General features: G+C 46.0%; 1 protein-coding gene across 4 annotated transcripts in view; it reads right to left on the bottom strand.

Annotated features, from left to right (window-relative positions):
- Window positions 1–1,637: 1,637 nt before the first annotated feature.
- The window catches only part of DUS2 (dihydrouridine synthase 2), a 64,059-nt gene continuing 37,783 nt past the window's right edge, over window positions 1,638–27,913 (bottom strand). For all 4 annotated transcript variants that reach the window (XM_069085694.1, XM_069085693.1, XM_069085692.1 and 1 more), the window contains 9 exons: window positions 27,038–27,103; window positions 26,668–26,738; window positions 20,415–20,501; window positions 18,646–18,814; window positions 14,913–15,034; window positions 12,261–12,404; window positions 10,192–10,279; window positions 3,989–4,062; window positions 1,638–3,052 (listed from right to left, as the gene is read on the bottom strand). In XM_069085694.1, coding sequence (XP_068941795.1) covers window positions 2,815–3,052; window positions 3,989–4,062; window positions 10,192–10,279; window positions 12,261–12,404; window positions 14,913–15,034; window positions 18,646–18,814; window positions 20,415–20,501; window positions 26,668–26,738; window positions 27,038–27,103 — 1,059 coding nt within the window. In that variant the 3' untranslated portion in view covers window positions 1,638–2,814. The remainder of the gene's footprint in view (window positions 3,053–3,988; window positions 4,063–10,191; window positions 10,280–12,260; window positions 12,405–14,912; window positions 15,035–18,645; window positions 18,815–20,414; window positions 20,502–26,667; window positions 26,739–27,037; window positions 27,104–27,913) is intronic.

Raw genomic sequence — 27,913 nt, forward strand, 5'->3', positions numbered from 1 at the left:
TGGGAGGCAGCACAAGATGTGGTCAGAGATGTTTGTTTCTTACTGGGAGGAAATTAATGAGAACCTGCCACTTCCTTCCAGGTTGGGGAGCCAATCTTGCAGGAGAACACAGGGACTTGGGGAACTCAAGGGTGGGGGCACAGGACCCAAGGCCAGAGCACAAAAGTTTTTCCTTCAGAAAATAGTGCCACAGGGTGTATGCCACCAATTTCACTGGAACTGCACAGATCTTTGGGCCTGGAGGTTACTCCTGTGTCTTTGTTTGCCTCCTTGTCTTGGAAGCAGACCCCAATCAGCAGATTCCCTGGTCCTGTAATAGTTTCTGAATACAAATCATACTTCCATTCAGTTCCACGTGGGCAGGATTTCCCCAAATTTCTCATTTGTTTACTTAATCCTACTCTATTGACCATGACCACAGGTCCATTACCCATACCCACAGTGTTCTAAAACCCTAGGAAACATCTGATGGAAAAGGCACATTAGCCGCTATTACACCAAGGCACCCCTGCCTCCCTCCACCTCCCCTCCCCTCCCCTCCCCTCAGGAGAGCCAACTCTGGAATTCTCCGGCCTGAAACATCAGCCAAGCATCTGAGTGATGGCTTATGGAATCTATTCCCATACTGGCTTATGTTTTGTCAAGGGCTTTTTCTGCATCTATTGAAATGATTTTTGTTTCTTTTGTCCAAATATATTTATAGCTTTCCTAATATTGAATCAGTCCTACATTCCTGGTATGAATCCAGCCTGGTCATAGCATATGATCTCTGTGATAGATTGTGTAATCTCTTTGTATTTCATTAAATTTTTCTGCATGAATATTCATTAGGGAAATCAGTCTATAGTTTTGGTTTGACTCTCCCTGGCTTAGGTATCAAGACCATATTTGTGTCACATAAGGAATTTGGTAGGACTTCATTTTTGCCTGTTGTTTTTCAGAGTTTATGTAGTATTTGGAGCTAATTGTTCTTTGGATCTTTGGTAGAATTAGCTTTTAAACCCATCCTGGGATTTTTTTTCTTTGGGAGTTAATTTATGGCTTGTTGAATTTCTTTTTCTAAGATAGGGTTATTTAAATATTACATTTACTCTGCTGCCAAGACAATTTATATTTTTGCAAATATCCATTCATTTTTTATTTAAAATTGTCAGTTTTATTAGCAGATAGGCAAAAATAGCTCCTAATAAATTTTTTCCTCCTTTATTGTCTGTGAATTCACCTTTTTCACTTTTGATACTGGTAATTTGGTTTTTTAAAAATCAAATAAGCCAATTTAATTTCATTGTTTTTTTTTAAACCAGCTCCCTGAGATGAATGGGTTTACTTTCAATTTTGCTAATCCTTTGACTGGCTCCCATATCTACAAAGTACTTGCCTCAGAACCTTGTGAAATGGATAGCTAGTGAGGACAGTGACTTTCACAAGCACACAAGCAGTAAGTGTCCGAAGAGGGGCTAAAATCCGAGGTTTCTTTCTATATATGGCACCACAAAGGTTCTCAAAAGCCTGCAGTATTTTTTCCAGTTGTGCTCCAAGCATCATTTTTACCTTTAATCTGTCAGTGTTCCTATTAGTAAAATGGGCCTTTGGATCTTGTTCCCGCTAACTGTACAAACAGGAGGGCAGACACAAAAGACTGCTTAACCCTTTTTAATTCTCCTCCACACCAGACCCATGCAAATGATGAAAAGACTGCATGGAGGCAAGGAAGAAGGCCCTTCATTAGGGCGAGGAGCTCCCAATTCCCCCAGGATCATCAGGAGCTGCCAGGAGGGTCCTCGGATCAGTCAGGAGTTCTAGTTGCACATGCTCCAGTGCCTCGAAGGCTCTCACCAGCAGTTCAATTTATGAAGGCTCAGAACTCTGTCCATCTGGTTCCCAGGTTCTCCCAATTAGTGGCAAAAATGACTGGTGGCTGACAGCAGTCAATTACCACTGGGATGGGGGAACTTTCCCCAAGCAGACACTTTCACTTGCTCCAACTATCTCCCTTGGGAGATATGGCAGAGGGTGTGGGTGAGTGGTGCTCAGTGGGAGGAAAGGAGGGAAATCTTTTGCCCTTTTCCCACCTAGACCTGAAGCAAAGGGAAAGACACTCACAAGTTTGGGCCCTCATAGCTCAGGAAGACCCTTCCAGTGACAGTGGAGGGAGGCACTCTTTGCCCCTCCAGTAGCCTCAAGGAGGGCTGAGATGCTCCCAGGGGTGAAGGCTCAACTCAGTGGAGAGGGTCATCTTTACTGAGGGAAAACAGAGGCGGCTACCTGCAACAGCTAGTGCCACAGAAGATTCCCGGGCTCTGGACTTGTGGTGTCAGCCCTGGATGACATCGTTCTGTGTCCTCTCCAAAATTCCCCTCCCCCTAGCTCCAGGCCCCCAGCTCTTCTATCTTCCCTCCCCAAGACCCCTAGTTACACAATGTCCACCCTCACCACCCCCTGTGCCCATCCCAAATCCACAGTGAACCCACAGATCTTTGTCACTGGCTTGTGCATGTTCCGAATGGCTGCTTTCCACTCCCTGCAGTGGTGTTCAGACCTGTCTTATGGAAGGGTAAGGCAGGCTTCTCATCTACACCTGAAACCTTCCAAACAGTCCAAGTCTGCTTCCCAGCACCTGGTGGGGTGGGGTGAGCTAAGTCGCTCCAAGTCCCAAAACCTGAGCCCCAGGCTCCACCCTGGCCCTACCCACACCCATACCCATACCCCGCTCCTTCCAGAAGGCTCAGAGCTTCCCACAGATCGGTTCCAAATTCTGGGTCCAGAGGGATCCTGGGGGTGGTGGTGGGGAGTGTACGAGAACGTGATGCAGAGTCATGGCCTGTCAGGAGCACTGTTGTTGGTTCCCATGGTCAGGTGGGGCTTTTTGTGAGGGACCCCTCCAGGAAGGGCCTCCTCATTCTCTCTGTCTTTCCAAAGTTCTCTCTCCTCCACCTTGCGCTTGTGCATAAGGGGGCTCTGTGTGTCATCACCAAGTTTCCCCTCAGGGAGGCCCAGGCTTCTCAGGCAGACGATGGCTGCAGCTTGTTCTGCCAGCTTCTTGGACTTGTCCCTAGCAGAGGACCAAGCACAGAGTGACAGGCAGTAAGGCAAAGGTCAGCCAAAGCTCAGGCCTTGGGCTCTTCATGGAGCCTGATCTGAAGAAGGCTGGCTTCTAAAGACCCTTCCCTCCAGGGTCCAACCATCACAGATGTCATTTCTTTTGGTCCCCCAAGGAGCTGCTCTCCACTAATGGTCACCAGGGAAAGTGTAAGGCAAATTCAGCATGTGTCTTCACCCCTTACCCTGAATAAGCTATTCAGAGTCTGGACATGAGATTATGGACAAGAATGTCTCTACGTTGTGGCAGGGCAGGCAGGGAGGTGCTCTGGGGCTGAGGAAGCGCTGCCTCTGACACGCTTTAGGTGTGCATCTGGGAGCCTCACTGGGGGCGTGTCCACACTGGCTGCTCCCTGCTCAGGTCTCAAGAACCATTCTCTATTTACCGATCTAGGCACATGCTGCTTCCCCAGAGGAACAGATGCTCCTTGAGGACAGGACTTTCCCATGGTGCCTTTGGATCCTCAGCGCCCAGAACAGCACTGGCACACAGGAGGCACTCCATCCACATTTGCTGAGCAAAAATTGACTAAAGTTACTGACTCTGAGGCACGAAATGAAATACCCAGCTTTAGGAATATTACTAGATGGCTGGAAATTCCAGCTGTCCTGGGTGTTAGCACAGAGAGAGGCAGGGTCTCAGATGCTGGACTCTTGCCTGCCCTTGGACTAATGAGGTGGTATTATCCCCAGTCTGCAGATGGGGAAATTGAGCCTCAGAGAGGCCAAGGATCATGGTCAGGGTCAGACAGGAAGAGGTGGGGGCTGGGAACTCAAGTCTCTCGCTCCCCCCTTCCCTACCCTTTCTTCCCTTTCTGTCCAAACCCTGGGTGAGGCAGGAACCTTCTGAGGGGCAGCAGGTTGGAGAAAGTGACATCATGCTACTCACCACAGTGCTGAGCAGTACTTGCGCTCAGAAACGGTGACACAGGAGCGGAACAAGCGGTCCACAGGTCTCTGGATCTAGACGGAGAGAGCACAGATGGGGCACAGGCCCGGAGGGGACTGCCTCGGAGAACCCAAATATGCCCTTGTGGCCAAGCCTAAAGCTGGCACCAGTAATTCAAGGGTCCCGGGGAAGAATGTAAGAAGCTCCCATGCCCGAGCCTTTCCTTTGCATGTTCCTTCACAGGCGGAAGAGGCCATCACAAAGTTGTGTTGACTGGCCCACTACAAATCTGTCAGCTTGAGCACCTGCTAAGAGCTCTACCAAAATGAGGGTCTCACTGACCCTCCCAAAGACCCTGGAGTTAGCTGCTATTGTCTTGAGGAAACTGAGGCAGACAGGTTAACTTCTCTTATCACTGTGTTCATATAATTCCTATGTGTCTTAGCAATTATTTTATACTTTCTGTAGTTAAAGGGAATTTCTCTTTCTCTTCCTGTTGAATTCTGTTGGTAACATATAGAAATACCAGTTACTTATGTGGGCTTATTTTCTTTTTTTTTTTTCAGTTGGCTCTCTTTGGTTGTACCCTCTGCAAAAAGTGAGTTTTATTTCCTTTTTTCTTACACTTATTCTCTCAATTTTTTTCTTTTCTGATTGTTACAGTTAGCATTCCTAGCACTACATTGAATAATAATGGTGATAATGGACACCCTTACTGGTTAATCTCCATTACAGATGATATTGGTTCTTGGTTTTAGATAAGATGCCACTGATCACATTAAGGAAAGATCTGTTTATTCCCATACTTTTTACTGTTTCTAACAAGAACAGGCGTGGTAGCTTATCAAAGGCCCTTTCTGCATCTATTGATTTTTGTTGTTCTTGTTATGAATATGGTCAATTACGTTTATAACTTTCCTAACACTGAAACAGCCCCACGTTCCTGAAATTAATCTAGCCTGCTCACCTTATGCCATCTGTGACGTGCTGCTGTAGTGTCCTTGCCGGTATTTTATCTAAAATTTTGGCATCAATATTAATTAGGGATATTGGTCTACAGTTTTCTTTCTGTTTTTACTCTCCCTAGTTTAGGTCTTCAGAACACATTTGTATCACAGAAGGAATCTGGTCATTACTTTCCTCACTGCCAAAGTGAACAGCCATTTCTCAGTGTTCTTCCCAGATTTCTGTGACCCTGCTCTCAGCTCTCTCCCAGCTCTCTAACCCTTCCTTAGTTGCATCTTCACCCATGCCTTTCCCCAAGGGCCTCTTCTCTTTTCACTCTCTAGCAGAGGTGTCAAATAGGAGCCCAAGGGCCACATGTAGACTGCAACTCTCCTGCCGGCAGCCCCAATGTAACTGGCAAATATTTAACAAAATAAATAAAAATATAATATAACATAGATAATACTACATTTTAAAACCAAGTCACACTCTATGGCCCACAGGGGTCTTTAGATATAGATCACTACTGTATGCTGCTTCTCTTGGTATTCTCATTAGTTCACATGGGTTCAATGATCATATCCAAGAAGCTGATTCTTAAATCTGTCTGTCCAGCCCCAATCTCTTTCCTTATCTCCAGTCATGTTTCACTCCCTTTTGAACAGCTTAACTCAAAATAGTTATGTCCAAAACAGAACTCATCTTTCCTGTGAAACCCTCTCCTAAAACTTCCTTTGTGTCACTGAAACCACCATTCTCCTACAAACTAGTTCAAAAAGAAAGGACTTCAGAGGCCATTTAGCCTGATTAATATCTAAAACAGAAACCTTACAACAACCTGTCTGACAAATGGTCACCTAAGCCACATTTGAAGAACTTGGATGAGAACAAGCCACCTGCTCCTGATGTGGCCTATCCTGATGGGGTGATGGGACCCGGACCTTGAATTTTCCCCATACATTTCAGCAACCCAAGCCCAGAATTTTTCGATACAACTGTTCCCTGCATCTTTGCCTAGCCCACCTAGACACTCAATAGTCCTTTAGCAGTCTTTCACTGTCCTCTTGGCCTACCCCAGACAACTTATCACTCCTTAATGCCAGCCAGATCTTTTCACTGTTCCCTTTTCTGTCTGTAAGTACCATCTCACCCCATTAAGTTTCAGATACCCGAAGAATATGGCCTGCTCCTATTGGGTTACAATAAACCTTGCCACTCTGACGGAAAGAAGGCTTGAGTGTGTGAATTCATTACAGGCAGACTCACCCTGGACCCTGACATTTCAGGGTTCCCAGCACTGCAAAACATCCCACTTTGGTCAGTTCTCTATTAAGACACTTTTCCTTTCATCAGCCTAAATTTGCCCCTTTGCACCTTCTACCCATTGTTTCATCTCCCCCTTACACAGGGAAGCCCAGAAGTTCTTGTGAATAGCTCCATGCCTCCCCAGAGCCGTTTTCTCTTTTCTAAGCTAACCCTCCCCAACTCCTTCCCCAGATTCTTATATGTCAGACATGAACGAGGCAGCCATTCTCCTGATGTTCTTCTCCATTTTATCTGAAAGTGTGGCACCCAGACTGGACCCCATGTTCCAGAGGTGGTTTGCCCTGGGCACAGTGCAGAGATGTCACTTCCTTATTTCTAGAAGGAATCTCTTAATACAGCCCACTTTCCAGGAGTGTTGACTGCTTTATCACCCTGTTGACTCATATTAAGTTTCTCAAACACACTTTTGTCTGTGTCTCCTCCAAAACTGTGAAGCCATTTAAAAAAAAACTCAAATATAAGACTTATCACTGATAAAAATGTGAAGAAGCACAGGAATGCTGGAGTATGGGCTTTGGACTCCTCCTCCTTTGAACTAGTCCATGAATTCCAGGAACCCAGGCTCTGAACTCAGATCCCTAGAGTTCAGCTGAGGCATTGGCCAATAATCTTTTTAACTGCCCTTTTATTGTGGCCCTCATTGTCTGCATCTGGTTCCACCCTAGACCACCATTCCTTGATTTCATCTGGACCACTCCTTGACCACTGTATTTAAGTGTCCATCTTGGTCCCACTAGATCGCTCAGATTCCTTAAGAGTCTGGCTGGCTTCTCTTGGTGAAACAATCAACCTTGTCTCTGACTGAAAGAAGGCTTGAGTTGAATTCTTTCAAAGTAGGACCCCCATCTTTGGCCTTTGAATTTTGAGGTTCCCAGAGCCTCTAGACTGCAACAGGATCAAGCACATATCCTTGCAGATAATCCACTGGGGAACTACCTCCAAATTGATATTGTGCCCAATAATGTTTACTCTGAGCTGGTTCCTCCAACCTATTCTCAATTCACGTAATACTAAAATTTAGCCCATATCCCTTCATGTTTCCCATAAGAACAGCAGCATATGCTTTATTAAACCCTTTGCTAACATCTAGGCAAACTACACATTTTCCTGATCGACCAGATCAGGAGCCCTTTTAAAGAAGGAAATACAATTGGACTTTTATGTTCTATCTTGACAAAACTACGCTGGCTCTTTGTGATCACTGCTTCCCTCTCTCACTATCCCTTTTAATAATGCTTTAGAATTTTGCAAGAAATTTAAGTCCAGTTTGCAGATTTTACCTGCTTCCCCTTTTCCAAAATTGGGACATTTGTCCTCCAGCCCTGTGCCACCCTCCCGTTCATTATAATCTTTCATCTATCACTGACAGTGGCCCAGCAATCAAATTCACTAGTGCTTTCATACCTGAATTCATCAAGAATATCTAAGCACCCCTTCGTAGTGCCTTAATGTAGACTGGGAGTCAACTCCTTATTAGTCGTTTTTGATGTCTTTTCCAGTCCAAAAGTCAGGAAGAGAGCTGGAATGGAAGAGAGCCCTGGAGTTCCCTGGAATGAATTTTTCACCAGTTTACTCACTGTAAAATGAGGGCACTGGACTGAGCCTCTAAACTAATGATCCCATGGCCTCCTCTTTCCCCCAAACACAGCTCCTTTCCTCACTCCCTCCTTTGCTTTCCTTCTCAACCGCAGCTCATTCTCATTCCTGACACCATTCTTATGGCATGGTGCCAGTCTTCTGCTACCTGCCCTTGCTTCCATAAACAGTACTTATCTTTGGAAACTCTAAGTTGGTGGATAAGCTCTCTATGTACCCAGATTGTTCTCTTCAGACAAGTCCCACTATTTCTTCTTACTGGAGTTGTTCTGTATGACTTCTTGAGAGTTTCACATCCCTTCTGGGCTATCCTCCCTTGTTAGAATTTTAGTAATCGGATCTATTTATCCTTCCCTGGAATATATATGCTCTCTCAAGATCTAAGGTCAGTGTCAGACTATGCATGGCTTTCCTTTCCTTCTCTATCACAAATTCTAAGGAGTTAATACTTTTTCCTGTAGTGTTGCCATCAGTTTCTTCTTAGCAATCAATTCTTCCTTATTAGTGAAAATCAATCCAGACTAGAATTTCTTTTTGGTGCTTCTTCTACCTTTTGAAGGATGAAATAATTAATTAAAACAATTCAAGAAGTTATTAGCTGCTCTGCCTTTATAGGCACCTGGATAGCCAAAGTCCTCTGGGCTAGGCTCCTGACCTTGTTCATTTCCTTTGTCTGTGTGGTACGTTAAATACATGAAGGACTAAATTACTTGTTTCTGCCTCCACTGATCTTTACTCAAGTGCTCCCCGCCACACTTCTCTGCTGGTTCCTGGATTTCCTAACATGAGCATACCTTCTTAAGATGCAGTGCTACCCCACAACCTATCATGTTTCTAAGGCAGTTGGGGGTGCAGTGGGTAGTCCATGGGCCTGGAGTCAGAAAGCCCTGAGTGTGAATCTGGCCTCAGACATATTCTAGCTGTCTGACTATGGGCAGGTCACTTTACCTGTCTGCCTCAGTTTCCTCATTTATAAAATGGGGGTAATAATAGCATCTATGTCCCATGGTTGTCGTGAGGATACAATGCGAAAGTATGTGTGAGACACTCAGCAGACCTTAAAGTACTAGGTCAATGCTTCTGCCATCATCTTCATCATCATCGTCATCATCCTCATCATCACCATCATCTCATAAGACACCCTCTTATCCAGGGCCATGGTCCAGTTCTGGGCCTCATCTAAATGAGCTTAGTGATACCTGTACAGTCACATTCACCTCTGCATGGGTCACCTTGCTGGCTATCTCAACTTTTTTTCACAAGGCATGGACTCCCACCTTCCTATTTGTGGGTTACCTTTGGCTTGCTGATGTTCTCCCTACAATGGGGTACCTGCACTGAGCACCCCATGCTGCCCAATCTGGTTTGTCTAGGGAAGAAGCCGCTGACCTCCTCCTTGCCATGGACAATGGACCTCTCCTAACATGATAATATTTGATTGTGTTATCCTACTGACGAATCATACTGATCTTGCCATATACTATAATTCCCAGACCTTTCTTATGCAAAGGGTTGCCTAGCTACACCTCTTCCCCTCCTTTTCTGGGCAGCTGATTTCTTGAAGCCAAGCATATGACATTTATCCCTATCCAGTCTTCTCTCACTTGATTTGGTCTTCTGCTTTATCTTATCTTATAAAGATCTTTTTGACCCAACTCTGTCACCCCCAGTGTTGGCCTCCTTCCTGGCTTTGTCATCTACAGACTTGTAAAAACTTCATTTATGTCTTTAACCTTGCAAGTCACTGAATGGCACAGGAGAAGTCCTTGAGACACACCACTAGCAACCCCCTTCTAAGCTGACCTATTGATTTTTTAAGTTTGGTAAACCAGGTCAAAATTTGCCTAGCTCTATCATCACTCAGGAAACAATTATGATAGTGGCATATACCAGATACTAGATAACTGCTTCCAATTCAATAGCTAACTTTTAAATTAATCAGGATTCACCAACTGGGCCAGATACACATTACAGGAGGGCATCGCCACTGTCCTGGCCCTGTGATGGGGTGGTCTCTGGAAGGTACCTCTCAGTTTGAGACTTAGTGAACTGGGTCTCTTAGATGATTTGGTGTGAGTGGACTCAGAGAAGCTCTTGTTGGTGCTAGGCCTGCTCTGGTCTGTCTCTGGACCAATATGGGGACCAGTCTGACTTCTACCCACTCCCCACTCTCAACAAACCACACATGGGCTATTTTGAGCTAATTGTGGGCTAATCTATTGCCCCAAATAGGACCCCCTCCCAACTCACTGAAGCAGACATGAAATGGATTTTCCCCTGTAGGCCTGCCAGACCTGCAGGCACAGAAGAATGAACTTCTACCACCACAAACTCACTGTTTCATACACTGGTTGGGCTAACTTCTCCTTCCGGCACCATTCCAGCAGGCACATCTTGGGTGTGATCTGGGGTGGGTACTGTCTCCTGATGGAGAAAAGAAGTCAAAAATAAGTCTATTTGTGGAGAAGAGAAGAAAGAGAAAAGGAAAAAAGATTGTCAACTAGTTCTCACTTTCTGCTGGGTGCAGCCAAGACAAAAGGATGGACTGTAATGGGATGCAGTTTATCTGCAAGGTGGGTCTCAGGTGCTCTCCTCTCTCATATGAAGCTCATGGATCTCAAATGACTGACTCTCTGAAGAACAGAGGAAGTACTGAGAGGAGCTGGGTGGTCTGTGGGAATGGAACTATCATATCAGGGGAGCTCTCCTTGCAACACTGATCTCTCATTGACCGGAGAGGCTGAGATTTCCTGGGACACTTTGCAAGTCTCACCACTGTGGAAGCAGAAAAACACTGGCTCTGACGTCAGAGGACGTGGGTTTGACACCAGCTCTGCAGCTTGATACTGTGTGACCTTTCTCTCTTTGGTCCTTACTTTTCTTACCTGTTAAATGACAGTGCTGGACTAGATCACCCCTAGGTCCCTCCCAGATCTAAATACCAATGTCCACCTGCCCACCAAGGAGTGCCACCAGCCCAAAAGGAGCCATCCCAGCTCACAAGAAGAGCAAGCCAAACCATGCTGATGAGGACCAGCAGTCCCGTCTGGTTTGGAAGAGAAGAAAGAGGAAAGATGGCAGGAGTCTGGCACTCCTTGGGTAGCAGAGCTGCTGGACCCAACTCAGGCAGAGGAGAGCAATGAAAGCATCATGATTCCAAGTGCCTTGTTATCTGGATGTTCTGCTAAGTCAGCTGCTGCCTCTGTCACCCGATGGCCTTCTTACAAGGGGATGGTCAGCCCTATTGCTCCTAAGGCCTTCTCTCTACATGCAGGAAAGGCATGTCCCTTGCCCCTGGTCACTGAAGTCACCTCTAGAATGAAGGCCCTGCAACCATCAGATCTTCCCTCAGAGTCTCAGGGAAGGGACAAATCCCAGCTCACAAAAGATGGAGAATCACATGCAGGGATGAAATTCATGATTCAAAGCAAAGCAACTCACAGGGGAAAATCAGCAGGAGCATCCCAGGCAGCCTGTGCAGCTGTCACAACAGGATGACAACAGCATCAGGAAAACAGAAAGCTCAAAAAGGGCTGAGGTTCTGGGAAAGAGCCCAGAGCACGGGCAGCATGGGAATGGGGAAACGGGGAGGGAGAAGGAAGACATTCTCTGTCACAGAGCCCTCAGAGGCAGCTAACCTCCTCCAGCAAAAGGGCCCAGCAGCAGCAGTGAAGAAGGGAGGGCAGGGAAGACAGATTCCTGGATTTAGGCAGCAACGTGCTGTTCTTCTGATGTTACATAATTCTCCCCTCTGATCTCTGAACAAGGAAGATAATAGGAGAGGGAGGGCATCATAAGCTCTCAAAGAACTTCTTACCAGAAAAAAAAGTTTCTATTTTCAGAATGATGTACTTTCTTGGGAGAGAGATGTCTATAATGAATTTCAAATCAAGAATAAAAAACCTATCAAGAAATGTTTGAGCTTCCTTTGAGGGGGGAAGGGGGTGCTTCATAACGTAAGCCAAGAAAAACTTATCTTCTGGGCTCAGAGAACTCCTGGAGAGGTCATACAACTTAACACAAACACCTTGAGAAAGAAATCCAAGATCAAAGTTGTTTCCATGGGGGTTAGAAAAGATGATGAATCGGGTTTGGGCCTAGGCCATCAGGAAAGGCTTGAATGGCTTCCTTATCAATAGGGTTCACTAACAATAACCCCATAACAATCAGATTTTATGTACCATGTTCAGGTTGCCTAAGGACTCTCCCCACACATGACAACCTAGTGAGGTGGGTGGCACCATTCTTCAGATGAAGAAACTGAAGCTCCTATAGCTCCTATAGATGAGTGTCTGATGCAGGATCCAAATCCAAGTCTAGGACCCCATCTCTGGAGCACACTACCTCCAGGTGATTTTTGCCATTCCCTCTGGAGCGACCTCCCACGCATGAGCTTGTGACTCACTTGTCAAACTTAACGGCCATTTTGATGACTTCAGCATCTCCGGCCTGGTCGTCGTCCTCCTGAGCATCGTTTTGGAGCGTGGCTGCTTTGGCTGCCAACTCTGCAGTCGTCTTTTCATAGAAGCTGCCCAATTCAAAGGCGTCACTGTGGATGACACCAGAGCCTCCTTAGGAATACATAGCATGACCCAGCAGGAATCAGAAAAATGTTACGCCCTCTCTCTCCCAAACTGGTGTGTGCTTACCTTCTGCCCCCTTCATTTTCCTGGCCCCACCAGGCTACACACCTCTTACCACATGCCACATCTCACCAGTTCCTCAGCTCACACAGTTGCTATTAAGGGGCTGGTACTGCTTTGAACTGGTTGCAATAGTTTATCACCACCACGAGGAGGCACTGTCGTCCCTTAGAAATATACAATTTGGCAACTGCTGGCCAGTTAGTAAGTGCCCACTTGCTGTCTTGTGCTACTGGGGCACTAAGGGGATAACTATGCCCCAGCCAGAGGCTTCAGACCATCCAATCGATCCTGATCTTAGGGGGTCTTTATGAACATAACGGAGATACACTGGCAAGGCTGCTTCTCAACCAACCCTTTCTTTGTAAAGGCAGTGAGTGTGTTAACTACCCCACCCAACATGTGGCTTCAGCAAAGATGAAGAGAGCCCTGGAAGCTCAGCAGGGAGCTTTGTATGAGATAATGACAGCTCACCTCATCCTGTCCAAGAAATGCCACGCACTTGGCCAGGGCCTGACCTTTAGGACAACTGCCACCTCACCTCTCCACTGAGAAATCTGCCCACCAAGGCTGCCTTCAGAACCAATGAGGTCATTCCCTGAACTACCACCTGCCCAAGACACTGACTCAGAAACATAAGGAATGGCCAGCTGTGACCTAAACAGTCTAGATGACTAAACAATAATCACTTCTACAATGGGGGGAAAGCACTAACTACCCTGCCTACTTGCCATTGCTTAAAGTTCAACTCTAAAGCCATGTTCTCTAGGAAGCCTTCTCTGAGCCCTCTGGTTGGCAGAGATCTCACACAATATTTATGTTTTGTTTCTCTTTAATGCACTTATCACATGATGCTGACTGTTCTCATCATCTCTATGTGAGGGCAGGCACTATGTCTTACCTAAACTCTCTTTCCCTAGCCTAGACCAGAGCTCTACACACATCTTCACTTACAGGCAGAGTGCTGGGCTGAATTTAATAACAGGAAACTGAGCAGAGTTAAGTGTAAAGATTTATATGGGCTTAAGAAATCAATTTCACCAGCATAGGATGGGGGACCTGGCAGTGAGGTTCACTTGCAAGGCCACTGAGGATACTTATTTTAGCTTGTTTTCTACAGGTAACACCTGGCAAGCTAAAAGCAGTTTTACTCAAACAAGTGAGCTGTTTCTTTCCTATGTGAGAACAGTGGCATCACCACCTATTGCAACTTATCTCTCCAACCTTATCTCCTACCATTACCCTACATTTAAAAATATTTTTATTGATTCATTTTCAAATATATCACCCCTCATTCCCTGCCCAGGGAGCCATTCCTAGTAACAAAGAATCCAAAAAAGGGAATAAGAAATTCAAGAAACTAACACTTCAACTGTGTTCGACAATATATGCAATACTCCACAACCATAGTCTTTCACCTCCTTGTATTCAATTTAATTCAATAAATGTTTATTAAATACCTACTCACTGGAAGAGAACACAGGGAGTCACTTAACAGACTAACCAAAAAGTTTGAGAGAGAATGTCTCTTTTTTACCTAGTTTTATGTTTTTCAAATTCACAAGTTCAACTTACATTTGAGCTCTCATTTCCTTTCTGAAATACATAAAGTAACGTGTCTGAAAAGGATCTGGAAAATTTATAAGTCAGCAGTGTGATGTGGCAGCCAAAAAAACTGCCGCCTTGAGCTGCATTCAGAAAGACACAGCTCTAGGGACTAAGGTCACAGGGTAAGGACCTCTTTGTGAGCTTCCCCAGAGGCCACACTTCAGGGCAGTCTGGACAACCATTTGCTTAGGGATGTCGTGCAGTAGGTTCAGACTGGCCTGCAAGAACACTGAATGGGGCCCCTTTTCTTAGCCTGGCCGATCCTGTGCCACCTCTGTCCTCCTGACTTCTCCAACACTCACAGCTGGAGAGGCCTCCCATTTCAAAGGGGCCCATGTTCATGGCAGCCTTCATCTTTACACCTGTGTCCTCATGCTCCCCTGGATCTTCCCCAGTAGCCAAAAAGCCATCAGAAATTCATGGGGTTCCTGGCAGTAAGTCGTCACCTTTTACAGAGAAGTACACCTGCCCCCAGAATGTAAGTTGGGGGCCAGAGCCTGGCAGCCCAGGGAAGCTCCTTGGTGATTCAAGGGCTCTTTAGTGGTGCTCTGCCTGGCCCCCTCCTGGGGACACGGCCACTCCCCAGGAGCTGGGACTGTTTGGGGATTTGTCTTTGTGTTGCCAAGCCCTGACACACAGTTCGTGCTCAATAAATGATTGCTGACTAACTGACTGCGAATCCCGACGTCTGACAAAAACCCTGGAGGAAAGGAATGGATCTCCATCCCGGCCACCTCTAGGCCTGGCCCTGGTCTAGGGGCTTCTTCCCCAGGTGGCAGGTCTGTCTGGCTCTCCCCCATACGCACCAGATTTCCTGGGAAGACTGAGCAGCATGGAGCTTTTTTCCTTGGGGAGTTTCTAACTGTTCTCTCAGCATCTGACACAAGCAGTACTTGGTATTCGTGTAGTGGTTGTCATATCTCACAGCCTGGGAGGAAAAATAAAGAAAGGAGACAGGGCTGAAGAGGGGTCAGTGAGGTGTAGGGATTATGTGAAGAGTGAGGGAGGAAAGAGAACCCCCTTTTATGACCCTTCATGAGGCTTTGAAGTCAGAGGATCTGGGTTCAAATTCTGTCTGTTTCCTTATCTGTAAAATGAGAGGGCTGGACTCTGAGGCCCTTTGCAATACAGCCCTATGGTTCCTGCCTGGTCCATGAGGATGGCGGGATTTTTCTTGAGTAGTGAGAGGAGATCCACTTCCTTGGTACTGCTGTGGGTTGTAGTAATAATGTTTTAAGGTTTTTAAAGTGGTTCCTTCATGCTAACCCTGTGAGAGGATGACCACTGTCTGACTTGTCCAAGTTTCCATGGCTAGGCAGTGTCAAAGTCAGGACATGAACCCAGGTTTCTGACACCGAGGGCAGCCCCTCCCTCGCTATAAGGGGACCCTCCAGGGCAGCTTTTGGAGGATTTGAACACCTGGATCCTCTTATGAGCAGGAAAGAGTGTTCAGTCCCACAGAAAAAGCTGTATCTTAAACTAAGTATTTGATCCCTCCAAGTAAGGGGTGAAGAGCCAACTATCAGAAGTCAGACATGAGGTGAAGGATGCCCCAAGAGAGGATGAAATGAGCTGGCCACTGTCACTACTGTTCTTTTTTTCCTGACCCTTAGCTTTCAGGGTGCTCTGCACATGATGAGTAAACTTTGCAATTCATGTCCCTAGGCTGAGAAGCAGTGGAGAGGCCCAGGTGGGCAAAGGGTCCTTCATCAATGAGCGGGACGCTCAGAGCTCCTACTCCAAGGAAAGCCCCTGCCAACCCTAGCTAGAGCCACAGGCAGGAGGACTCCCCTCACATCACATGCATTCCTTCACAGAACCACAGGCTTGAGGCCTGGAAGAGGCCATGTCATTCAATCCTCTCATTTTTACAGAGGAGGAAACTGAACTCAGGTCAGCCAATGTGACAAGCCCAAGGTGGAGAGAGTCAGGTTCTCTGACTCCAAACTCAGGGTTCCCTTCACTGCCCTCCTGGGGCTGCCCCTTCAATGCTGCAGGGCAGGAGAGATCCTAAACCTGACTACTACAGATGAAGAAGTGGCCTGCACCCCAAGATGAAGGGAACAATTCAAGAGTCTGGTTTTGTTACACAAGAGAGAGAGAGAGAGAGAGAAAGAGAGACAGAGACAGAGAGAGGAGAGACAGAGAGGAGAGAGGGAGAGGGAGAGGACAAGTCATCTCACTCTGCAAAACTCTGCCCAGCCTTATTCACTCCATTTCCTCTGGCTGTTTCATCAGTTCATTGTGGTTTCACCCCAGCAACCTGTGCTTCTTCTATTTAGCAATGAAAGCACATTCTGCCTTGTTCCAAGCATATCCATCTCTCTATCTCAGCATCTTCAACAACTGTAAAGGTGCCGTTACTGGCTCACAGTGAGACTGGGAGTGGGTGTACCCCAGCCAGGCAGGGAGGCAAGGCCACCTACGATCATTATTTTAGCTTGTTTTCTACAGGCAACACCTGGCAGGCTAAGCAGAGGCGCTCTGCTCAAACAAGTCAGCTGTTTCTTTCCTATGTGATAGCATGCCCACTGGAAGAGAGCACAGGGAGTCACTTAACAGGCTAACCAAAAAGTCTGAAAGAACATCTCTTTTTCACCCAATTTTATGTTTTTCAAATTCACAAGTTGAACTTACACTTGGTTTTTCCCTTATGATCTCATTTCCCTTCTGAAATACATAAAGCTACTGGCCAGAAGGGGATGGGTGTGGGGGATGACCATAAAGAGTTTGAAAGGGAAAGGATTTTAGAGCTCAGTCCAGGCCAAATCCCTGATTTTACATTAGAGGAAACTGAGGCTTGAAAGTGAAATGAGGGGCGGCCAGGTAGCACATTAAGTAAGAGCACCCACTCCAGTGTCGGGATGACCTGGGATCGAATCCCAGGCTCAGACACTTAGCACCCACCCAGAAACACCTGGCTGTGTAACCTTGAGCAAGTTACTTAACCCCAATTGCTTAGGGGCGGCCAGGTGGCTCAGCGAGTAAGAGCACCAGCTCCAGTGTCAGGATGACCTGGGGATCAAATCTGCACTCAGATACTCAGCACCACAACCAAAAATAACTGGCTGTGTAATCTTGAGCAAGTTACTTAACCCCGATTGCTTTAAAAAAAAAAAAGAAAGTGAAATGATCTGCTGTTTGAGGACACACCATGCCACCCTATGGTGTTTAGTAACTGGCCTTCACTGAACAAGAGAGCTGCTCTAGACTCTTTCTGGACTGTGGATCACAGTGCCTCTGTTGTTCAGAACCTTTCATCCCTCCACCAGTATTCCATTACTTGGCCAACTTGTGTGACTGTTTAAGTCAAAGATATGATTAAGGTCCCTCTGTCAGTGGGACAAAAGCAGTACAGAAACACCATTTTGGCAACTTCTTATTTTCTAGGCTCAAGTGTTATCCCCTTGCCCCTCACCTATTTATACTCATTAAGCATTTATTTATAACTGCATCTGGCAGCTCCTTCAAACCCTCCCCCTAAGAGAAACTGGCTTAGGAATCGCTAACTCCCAATCTCACCTTCCTGGCTCATGGGTTTAAAATATTCTGGGAATGAAGCAGGAGATTCTTAGAAATGGCTTTGATTAGCAGCCCAAAGATATATTGCCATGGAGATGATTTTGTCCACAACAGCTGTTACATTAACCCCTTCTACTCTGCTCACTGCACTGATATGCACTATAGGTTGTCCTGTTTTTATGTGGGTGGGAGGCTAATCTGCTGTGTCCCTGTTCTTAAGTTGTTTATTCTATAATGTCATGTCTACACCATTCCTTCTCTCCCTACCATTGAAGATTACTGCCTTCATGAGGGCAGAAGTTATGCTTTCTTTAAAAAAAAAAAAGACAGACACAAGTCTTTACCAAGGCCAACCAGTGAGTCTTTGGCCAGTTCTGCAAGGAGCTCTAAGGACTCTTCATCTAGAATCTCCCCTATCTTAGTGGAGTCAGCAAGGGGAAAGAAAAAAAAAAAAGAGGTGTTTGAAAAACCAAGAAGGGAGAAAAAAACATCAGAGCATGAGGTCAGGGGTGTGCATTAACACGATGCTCCCAAATGAGAAGGATTTTAAAGGAAAAAGCTTTAACCAGAGGCAGCATGGTGAACAGGGAAAAAAAGCATTGTGACAATAAGCAAAGCACTTCACTTCCCATTTTTCTAATATGTAAAATGGGGATAACGTCCGGGGTACATATCTCACAGGGTTGTTGATGTAAAAATCAGATGAGATAATGCATAAGTAAAATAATTTGGCAGCTTTAAGCACAGCACAAATAATCAGCTGTCATATTACAAATATCACACACACACACACACACCCATGGTTTTTGCAGGGGTTGGGGAGGGGGAGGGATGATGATAAACACAGTACGACAGAAAAAGCAGGGGACCAAGGCTCCAGCACTACCTGTACAGCACTGGATAAGTTACTCTGGCATTGCAGGTTTGTTTTCCCCTCTGTACAGTGAGGTGGACAAAGCAATCCCTAAGGTCCCTTCCAGAATCTCTGTGACTGTTCTGACAAGTAATGAGACCTACATATTTTATGTACTCTTGCATGATCTCTTCCAGAGGCTGCAAGCCCTCCTTCCTGAAGATGGATGGGTTCCACATGGCTGCGCGTGCCACCATCACGGAAGATGCTGAAGTCTCTTGCCGGAAGGCTTCTAGGTCTGAATATACTTTGATGTGGTCGTGAGATCCTCCGCTGAAAGCCAACGCAGGGAGTTATGACTGTTTGCAATTATGAGACCAACCCCACAAAGCAGAGTGGTGATGGGAGACCAACCCCTGCCTGAGATGCTGTGAGCATCCCTAATGGGAATGAGACAAGAGGACAGTCAATGGAGGCGATAGCCACGTGTCGCCATGTCTCAGCAGGCCGCTAAGTGGGGAGGATGACACCTATCTCAGCAGGCTGCAGCATTCTAAGAGGCATGAGCACTCTGTGGAGATCACAGTAACTCGAGCAGCTTGCTAACAATACGCCCACACTCTGCAGCCTGACCCACTGTCTAACCTCTGACATTGCTGTGAGAAAGATGAAAGTCATAAAACCCAGACCTGGACATGGGGATCAAGGGTCCCAAGTTTCCCAGAACCACTTCTAAGTCCCCTCCTGGAGGGGCCCAGTCACCCACCCTACCTAGATCTGAAACAAGCAGAAGCTACTCAAGCCTCTGCTTTCGGCTAAGCTGACTTGACAATCAGTCCCCAAATGTGGCTCCCATGGTCCCACCTGCAGGCTCTTGGCTGGACACACCTTTGGCTTCTGCCCTGGCATTGGTATCTCTTTGCTGCAGGTATCCTTAACACACTGTACACCCTATCCCCAAATGCTGTGCTACTCTACAGTTCTTGTCTGCCCACCTGCTGACTTGGTGCTTTGATGTGATACTCAGCACCTGTGTTTTTTCTAACTCCAACTGCTTCCCTTGCTCCTGCCTCCCCATCTCCACCTAGGCCCCATGTCTGGTCTGTTCCTGTACCCTTGCCTTACATTATGGCCTCACCTTGTTTCAAGGAGTGACTTCAAAGGATGTCCTTGGTGGAATGGGAAGATACCATGACAGAGATGATGGTCTAGGGTTTCCTTTGAGATTTAAACCCTCCTTATATGGAATGGAGAAAAAACCCTAGATCACTAGTCTCAGAACAAAAAGGGAGCTAGAAGGGGGGGGGGGTCACCTTCTAAGGTTCTCTCAAGACAAGAACAAAAGATGATGTAGTAAAGGAGCCAAACAAAAGGGCTAAAAGAGATGATTAGGCCTGCGTCTATTTACATTCCAACCAACAGCAGAAATTTCTTTGAACTTTCCCAAGCTTGTAATTTTTAAGTATGTTTCCCTCACAGTAGCAAAAACTACTTAAGTGGTTTAGTAGTTAAATAGTAAAAAATCTTAAGAGGCATCAAAAAAGTGTGTGTTTACTTCAGAGACAAGGAAAAGCTGAGCCCTGTTTAGTGGACTCTGGAGAAGAGAAAGCCTTGGTTGGAAGAATAAGTGGTGGCAGCCAAAAAAGGGAGAATATGGACCGATTCCTGGGTTTGCAGAAGGCAGAACAAAACTGAACTGGGAGTCACTCAGAAACTCGGAAAATATCCCTGAAGGATGTTCACTTGGTAGGTGATTTCCCTAGCTCCTATCTCTCTGTCACTAAAATAAGTGGTGACCCCTGCCCTCTATGTTGACAAAAAGGGCAGAACCATAACTACAAAGTAAACTCTGTTCCCCAGCTAAATTTCCATGGGCTAGCATCCAGGCCCAATTTAGATCATACTGAATTACTGATTAATAAGAAAAACTTACTTAGCTATTACTGGAATGGAGACAGCTTCAGCAATGGCTTTGATAATATCACAGTGGACAGGATGTTGAGGTCTCTCTTCCTTCTTCCTTTACAACAAAAGAAGGGAGAGAAAACACTGAGGTTAACAAAATATACACCAAACTTTCTCTGGGTTGTCAGGTAACACAATCATGCTTTTCCTGGAGAGTCCCAGAAAGAAGCTTGACTCTCATGAAACCAGAAGGCACTTTTGGTTCAGTGGGATGTGGGAGGGTGCATCCCTGTGCAACAGAGAGAAAAAACTCTGACCCACTCATGCTATCAGTCCAGATCCCCAACATAAACATCAATGTGGGACAAGAGTGAAGGTGCATTGGTGGTAGGTGAGAGAATAACAAGGTGGACGTGACTAATGTGACTCAGAGGCCACATACCTGCACTAGTTCTGAGAAGACTGGAAGCCACAAAAACTAAAGTCCTGGAATTACTCTCTGCATGATGTCCAAGCAGACTGTGGGGCTGGAGGGGAGAGGGACCCTGGACCTCCCAAACTAGCCCGACCAAGGCTATGTCAGGATCACTTTGGATCCATCAATTTTTCAACCTTGAAGGTTGAATACAGACAGCACAATGCCCGAATATTGGGTCTCCTGGTTTGTGGGACATGAGGCCAGCTACAGACTATTAAGCACGACATTCACATATTTCCGAAGTTGCTTTCAATGAAACCAGCCTTGAAGGACAAATGGGATCCTATCTAAGCTGATAATGAGCAATGGTAAGGAATCTGAAAGACCACCCCTAATGAATGTCCTGATCCGTGATCTCAGCAGGAAGGACTCCCTCTCTTCTCAAATTTTCCCTTAACAATTTGTCTCTGTTTTGCCCTGGTTCTCCTCTAACCCTTAGCCTTGCATGACTCTTATCTCTATGTCATTTCCCTATAGCAGAAAGTAAGTCAGGACTATGCCATTTTCCACCATTGTATCTCCACCAAATGTTTCCTGAAATGAGTGGAATGACTGAAAGCCCAGGATTAAAAATACCAGAGCTATGAGGTGCAGAGGGAAGAAAAACCAAGCCCTGTCTGGCTACCTAGCAAAGTCAAACAGGCTACCACCATAGAAAATAAAGATTATCTTTCAAAAAAAGAAGGGAGGAAGGGAGAGATGGAAAGGAAGGAGGGAGAAAAGAAGGAAGCTGGGAAGGAGGGAAACAGGGAAGGAGGAAAGAAAGGAGAAAGGGAAAGAAGGAAGGAGGAAAGATGGAAGGAAGGAAATATCCTATGGCAAGTGAAAAGTAACCTAGAAATTAAGAGGGATAAAAATCATTCAAGGCATACCTTGCAAGGGGCTTCAAATTCAATAAAGAAAATCTTCAACTATAGTGAGAGGAATGATGCTAGCTAGGGAATCCCTAGGACCACTTAATCAAGATATATATTCAAGGATGAAAATGTACTAGAGAGGAGGGCAAACCAATTCTTTGCCTAGAAGATCCCTTACCCCTAAACAACCTTTTGATATAGACAAGTCTGAGCTGCTGAAGCAAAGGGCAAAGAAAACAGGACGCTCACAAGCTAAGAAACAAGACAGAGATAAATCACTGGGATGGGAGAACACCCACAGGAGAGTTCTGAAAGCATCTGAGACTCAGGCTATGAAGATGTTCTTCAAAATGTGTGGCCTACCCCAGACAGCAGCCATGCTGTGCCGCCTGGTGAACAGTCAGTAAGTGCCAGGGGGTCATCCTAAGGACCCCGTGTCTGTGTATCTGGGAGGATACAGGTCCTAGGATTCACCGATTCATGCTATAGGTATTATGATGAGGGAATTATATACTTCAAGGGAATTCTAGATTTAGACACAAAAGGTAGAAAAACTAGTTATTTTATAGCAAGAATAGTCTCTCAGGAAACCAAAACTCGGTCGTTTTTGTTTTAGTCCAACTATGGCAAAACGAAGACAGTGCAGCTTAACTGAAGTCACTGTACTCTACCTACATAAAGAATCACCCTCGCTACCCCTCTTCCCCCAAGGCAAGGGAACAAAAAGCTGTGTGTCATTGGAAGAGGGTCGCATCATTATAAAGAGAGTGACCAAGATGGCTGGCTGCCTGCTTCATGCACAGTGGGCCTGTCTAGAGCATATGATTAAGAGGATGGGAGACATGATCGAGGGCAAAGAGGGCTGAGTCAGAGGGAGGAGACCTTGCTCTAACATTAAGGGCTGGACAACCTTGGACATCATGTAGACTATTTAAAGCTTCAGTCTGTTCCCATGTGAGACAGGGACAATAATACCTGCATTACGGACCACTGGGCACTGTCAGGAGAAGAGTGTTCTGTGAACTCCCAAATTTTCTAGAGATATGAGCATTCTGCTCTGGTCGAGCCACAGGGAGGCCATTACTAAAGTGTCCAGAGAGTGAGGGCACTGCTATACAAACCATCAAAAAGGCTGGTAGTGGGCAGCTAAGTGGTGCAGTGAATAAAGCGTAGGCCCTGGAGTCAGGAGGACCCAAGTTTGGTTCTGGCCTCAGACACTTAACACCCATACCCACACACACACACACACACACACACACACACACACACAAAAACTAGCCGTGTAACCTTGGGCAAGTTACTTAACCCCAAATGCCCTCCAAAAGGCCAAGAAAAAAAAAAAAAGGCTGGTAGAAGAAAGGAAGTGTGTTTAGCCTGGAGGAAAGAAGACTCAGAGGACATGAGATCATTATTTTAAAGTATTTAATGAGTTATTTCACCCTGTGAAGGAGGGATTCAATGTTTTCTGCTTAGCCCAGACAGCAGAACCAGGAACAACAGCACAAGACTGCAGAAGGAGGTTCACAATCAACGGGTAAGGAAAATCTTCCTAACAACTGGATTTATACCCAAACGAGCTGCTTCAGGAGATGGAGAGAGCAGCCACAAAGCAGAAGCACAGACTACTTGTCAAGGCCCCCGGAGGGCTGGGGAACGGGGAATAGGCAAGAGCAGACGAGGATTCTAGTTCAGATGGACAGACTGACCTAGACAGGCTTGGAAATCCCTTTCAGCCCTGCAGTTCTGTGAAAGTGACGACTACAGAGAGGTATGGAGAGATCTCCATGAACTGATGCAGTGAAGTAGGAAGGCTCAAGAAAACAAGAGACCTAGTGACTACAACTGATGGAAATGGGGAAAACAACACACCAAAAACCGTGAGTAAATGTAACAAAATCAAGCGGGACTCCAATGAAGAGAGATGAGAAGATACCCCCATCCTAGCCCCTCCGTGGGGAGGTCCACAGGTTTTCAGAGTTTTCCAACATTCCAATCAACTGTGCCAGCTTTTCTGTCCTCTCTAAAAAAACATACTATTTGTCATGTGGGATGGTTCTCTGGGAGGGCTAGGGGAGACACCACGGCGATCCAAGAAAAATCAATAAAAACGTCTGGGTCCTGGTCCTTGAGGGAGTTTCCAATTAAACAGCTGATGACCTCAGTCCGGAAGTGCCCAGATGATAAAGGTGAAGAACATGTTATTCAGGGAGGGAAACACAACTCAAGACCAATCCCCTCACACCATGAACCCCCCATTCCCCTTCCAGGCTGTATGTGCTCCTATAGATCCCTCTGAATCTTCACCTTCAAGTTATGAATGCCGTCTCCCTGTGTACCTGTTGTATCTCCCAGTAAAACTCGAGTTCTTTGGCCACAGAGAGTCCAGCACAATGCCCTGACCGGTGGAGGAAAGAAGTGCAGCATGTCTGTGGGGCTGATGGCCCTTTCCTTGGGGGCCTGGTTGGGCAATTCATTGTCAATGGCTCACACCATCCCAGCTGGGTACAGATCTCCTTCTGTGCTACAGAGCACAGGAAACACTGGCTGCAGCCACTACCAAAGTCAACGGCCTTGGGTGAAGAAAAAGCCCAGAGGAGACAGAGATGGAGACAGAGACAGAGGTTTCTCTGAAGTAATAAGTTACAATTTTTGAGTGAAAGCTTCAATTCTTCAAGGAGTCACAATCTGTTGGTGTGAATGATGCAGAACCTCATCTGCCTAGAGCTAATCTTTCTGCCCTTGATTTGGGGGGGGTGGGGGTGGGAGACGTCTTTGGATGACAGAGTCAATCTAACTGAAATTTTGGTGTGAAGCATTGAGTTATGGTGGGAAAAAGTGTTTAACTTACAGGCAGAAGATGATCTTAGGTTCAGATTTTTCCTTTGAAAGAAGAAAGCAAGCTGCATAACCCCATATAACCAGGCTCAATTCCTCATTTATACAATGAGGAGAAGACCAACAGTGGTGATCTTGCAGGATTTCTGGGAGGTTCAAATGAGATAACCTAAGCTCTTCACATGACTGCCTGTGCTCAGTGAATGTCAGCTCTCATTAGAGCTTGCTGGAGCCAGCCAGGATGAGTGTTGGGCTGGCCTAGCACCAGAGAACCCAAGGTCACCTCCCGAGCATCAGGAAACCCTGGGGGGGGCTGTGGCAGAACAGTAACCCAGGCCTCAGAGATTCCACCCAACAGACCAGCTACAGCCTTCTTCTGCCCACAATGCTGTCGGAGACTAGAGGATCTCAGCTCTTGGACCTGTAGGACTGCCATGAATCATCTGATACCTTAGTCTGCTCTAAGGAGCCTCTCCATTGACAAGTTCTCCAAGAGAATACAAAATGCTTCCAGCCACTTGTCAAGACTCTGGCTCAATTACAGATACAACATGCTCAGGCATTCTATGATATCCCCAATCATTTGCTCAGTTAGCTGTAAGTTAAAAATAATGGCTTTCTACTTAGCATCCCTTACAGCTTATTATGATCCTGGTTACTCAGTTATTTATAGCTATCAGTTAAAATGCAGTAAGAAGATTAAAATTTCTCAGATGTTTTAAGACGATCTGTAAAAGATTTACCCTTTGACACAATGGTGACATTTTGTGTAGGTTACAGATCACATTCCAGGAGGCACATGGCTTGGAAGGATGCCTGCCCCGTTCTTCTTATGGCTTCCCCTCTGGGCTTTATAGCCCTTTAATTGTAAAGCAAAGAGCAGGGGAGGGGCCCCTCCACTTTGCTCTAATGAGAATAAAATCTCCAAGAAAGGCCACTGGTGTTTATGACCCTTTTTGACACCCCACTAATCTCTCCATCAGGCTACCAACCACCTCTGCCATCCAGAATACTGCTATGAACTCAGAAACTAGCACACGGGGAAGTAGCCTCCAAGTCCATCCACCATGGGGATGGAACTAAAACAGTGAGTAAAACTAGGTTCAAAGGCTGAACGAGACTGCTGACTTGGTTTTCCTTGGAAACATCAATCTTATCCTACCTTTGGTAAGACAACTGACTGGTAATAATCTGTAGGGGCACTGATTATAAGGGACGCTTAAATGAGACACTTGGACCACTGGTAAGTGCCAGTGGCCAGTGACCACTGAGGGAAAACTCAGAAGAAAGGCCATATGGGAACAGTAAATTTGGGCCCAACAGGCTTGTTCACTTCAGCAGGTCCTAAAGGCATCACCATGCTACATCACCATTCAGTGACCGAAACTCACGGCCCCACAGTGCACAAGGACAAGGACAATGCAGAGAACATTATGTATGATGGCGTGACAAGTGAAGACCGATAGAACTCATCTTAACTCATGCCAGCCCCTGGTTTCCTTCTCTTATTAGGTTTTTTGGGCCACTGACGGCACCACTCATAGTAGGAGATTGTAGGGTCTTATGAGCCCATCAATTGACTGCTCACTTGACTGCAGATGGGGTCTGTGCCTAGGAACTGTCTACCTGAGAAGGCTGAATGAAACAATGATGTAGCAATATTGCCCATGATGGTAAAGAGCTGATCACAAGGCTTCAATCCCAGAAGAAGGAACTTCTACTATTATATGAATGTCAACAGAATGCTAAGCCCATTTCCATAAAGCGACTGCCCCTTTTTCTTACTAACAAGAGTTGGCCATAAGAGCTGACAACTTAAGGCTGGAGCTTTATGCTGAGGGATGGGTAAACTCATCTGGCCTGAGGATGGAGAAGAATCCATTCCTTTCCCCTAACAAGCAGTGTGGTACAAAGGAAAGAACATGAGATTTGGAGTCAGTTCTGGGTTCAAATCCTAGCTCTGCCCCTTTGGGGAAGCTTCTTCTCCATTCTGGGTCTCAGTTTTCTTATCTGTAAGATGAGGGGACAAAGTAAAATGATCTCTAATCTATGATTGAGTAAGCCACTGAAAAGGCAATTCTTAGAAATTCTTTCCCATCAAATTTACTTACCTCCCATGGACTGCAATGGCTGCTACCCCAGTCCTCTCTATCCGCTTTACAAGATTCAGTGTGTCCTCAAGCTGAGGAAAATGACCAAGGAGGGACATGTCACTCAATTTTTATGGGAACAGGATTCCTGTCATCTAAGTCACAAAGGTATCTCAGATCTTCTCTATTTGCCTTTCCCAACCTCAATTCAAATCAATAAACATTTATTAAGCACCTACTATGTGCCAGGCACTGAGCTACAAAAAAGAGGCCAAACAGAGCCCCTGCCCTCGAGGAGCTTACCATCTTAACATCTCATTTGGCAGCCTCCCTCCTCCCCCAACTTCACTGAAATTGATAAGCGCTTTTCAATGTCATGAACTGTGTTTACCGTTGGCAGGATCCGAATCTTGCAGGTCACTGGTTTGCAAATCCCCTTAACAAGGGTACTCAGAATCTACAGAGAGAGAGAGAAACAGGAGCACTTGGGGCAGCAACTCTACTATATGTTAATTCCGTAAAATCAGTAAGTTGTTATATAAATCACTTAAGATGTAATAACAAGACCTACATACCCCTACACCATAGATACAGTGTGTGTGTGTGATGGTGGAAAAGACTCTGATCTTGGGTCAGAAGGTCTGGGTTAAAATTGTGGCTCGTGTTATTTACTCCCAAGGTCACCTTGGGTGAGTGACTTAACCTCACTGGACCTCAGTCACTTCCACTGCAGAATGAAGGAAAGGACTCAACTCCATGACCCAGAAACACCCTTCCCACTCTAAATCCCATGATACAAGCAGCGGTAAAATGGCGACCAAGCTTAAAACCTAACCGACTAAATGGGCCTGCCAATAACGCTCCCTCTCACACACAGGTACCTTCAGAGAGAGCTGCACCACCTTTAGAGAATGTGAAAGCATGAGATGGAGGCCCAGAGGAGCTTCCGATAGAGCATGCCTTGCTAACCTCTCAGCTTCTCCACTGGGGCCCTTTGGACTGTAGGCTACACGGGGGCGCAGAACAGGGACGTGCTCACAATATGACAGCGGTATTTCTACGTCTTCAAGTTTCAGGAGCACATTCTTCGCAGCTACTGTGAAGTAAGACTTACTGGCCCCATTTTACAGATGCCGCAGCTCAGAAGTGAAGTGACTTTTCTCGGGCCACGACGCTGAGGTGACATTTGGACCAGAAGAGCGGATCTCTTCTGACTTCTACAGGACTACATCATGTTACCACTTGAAGTAAGAGTATAAATTCTCTC

The sequence above is a fragment of the Petaurus breviceps genome, unplaced genomic scaffold (assembly GCF_028583685.1).
Source record: "Petaurus breviceps papuanus isolate PSGF00001 unplaced genomic scaffold, PetGlider_PUasm1.0 176, whole genome shotgun sequence".
Taxonomy (NCBI): Eukaryota; Metazoa; Chordata; class Mammalia; order Diprotodontia; family Petauridae; genus Petaurus; species Petaurus breviceps.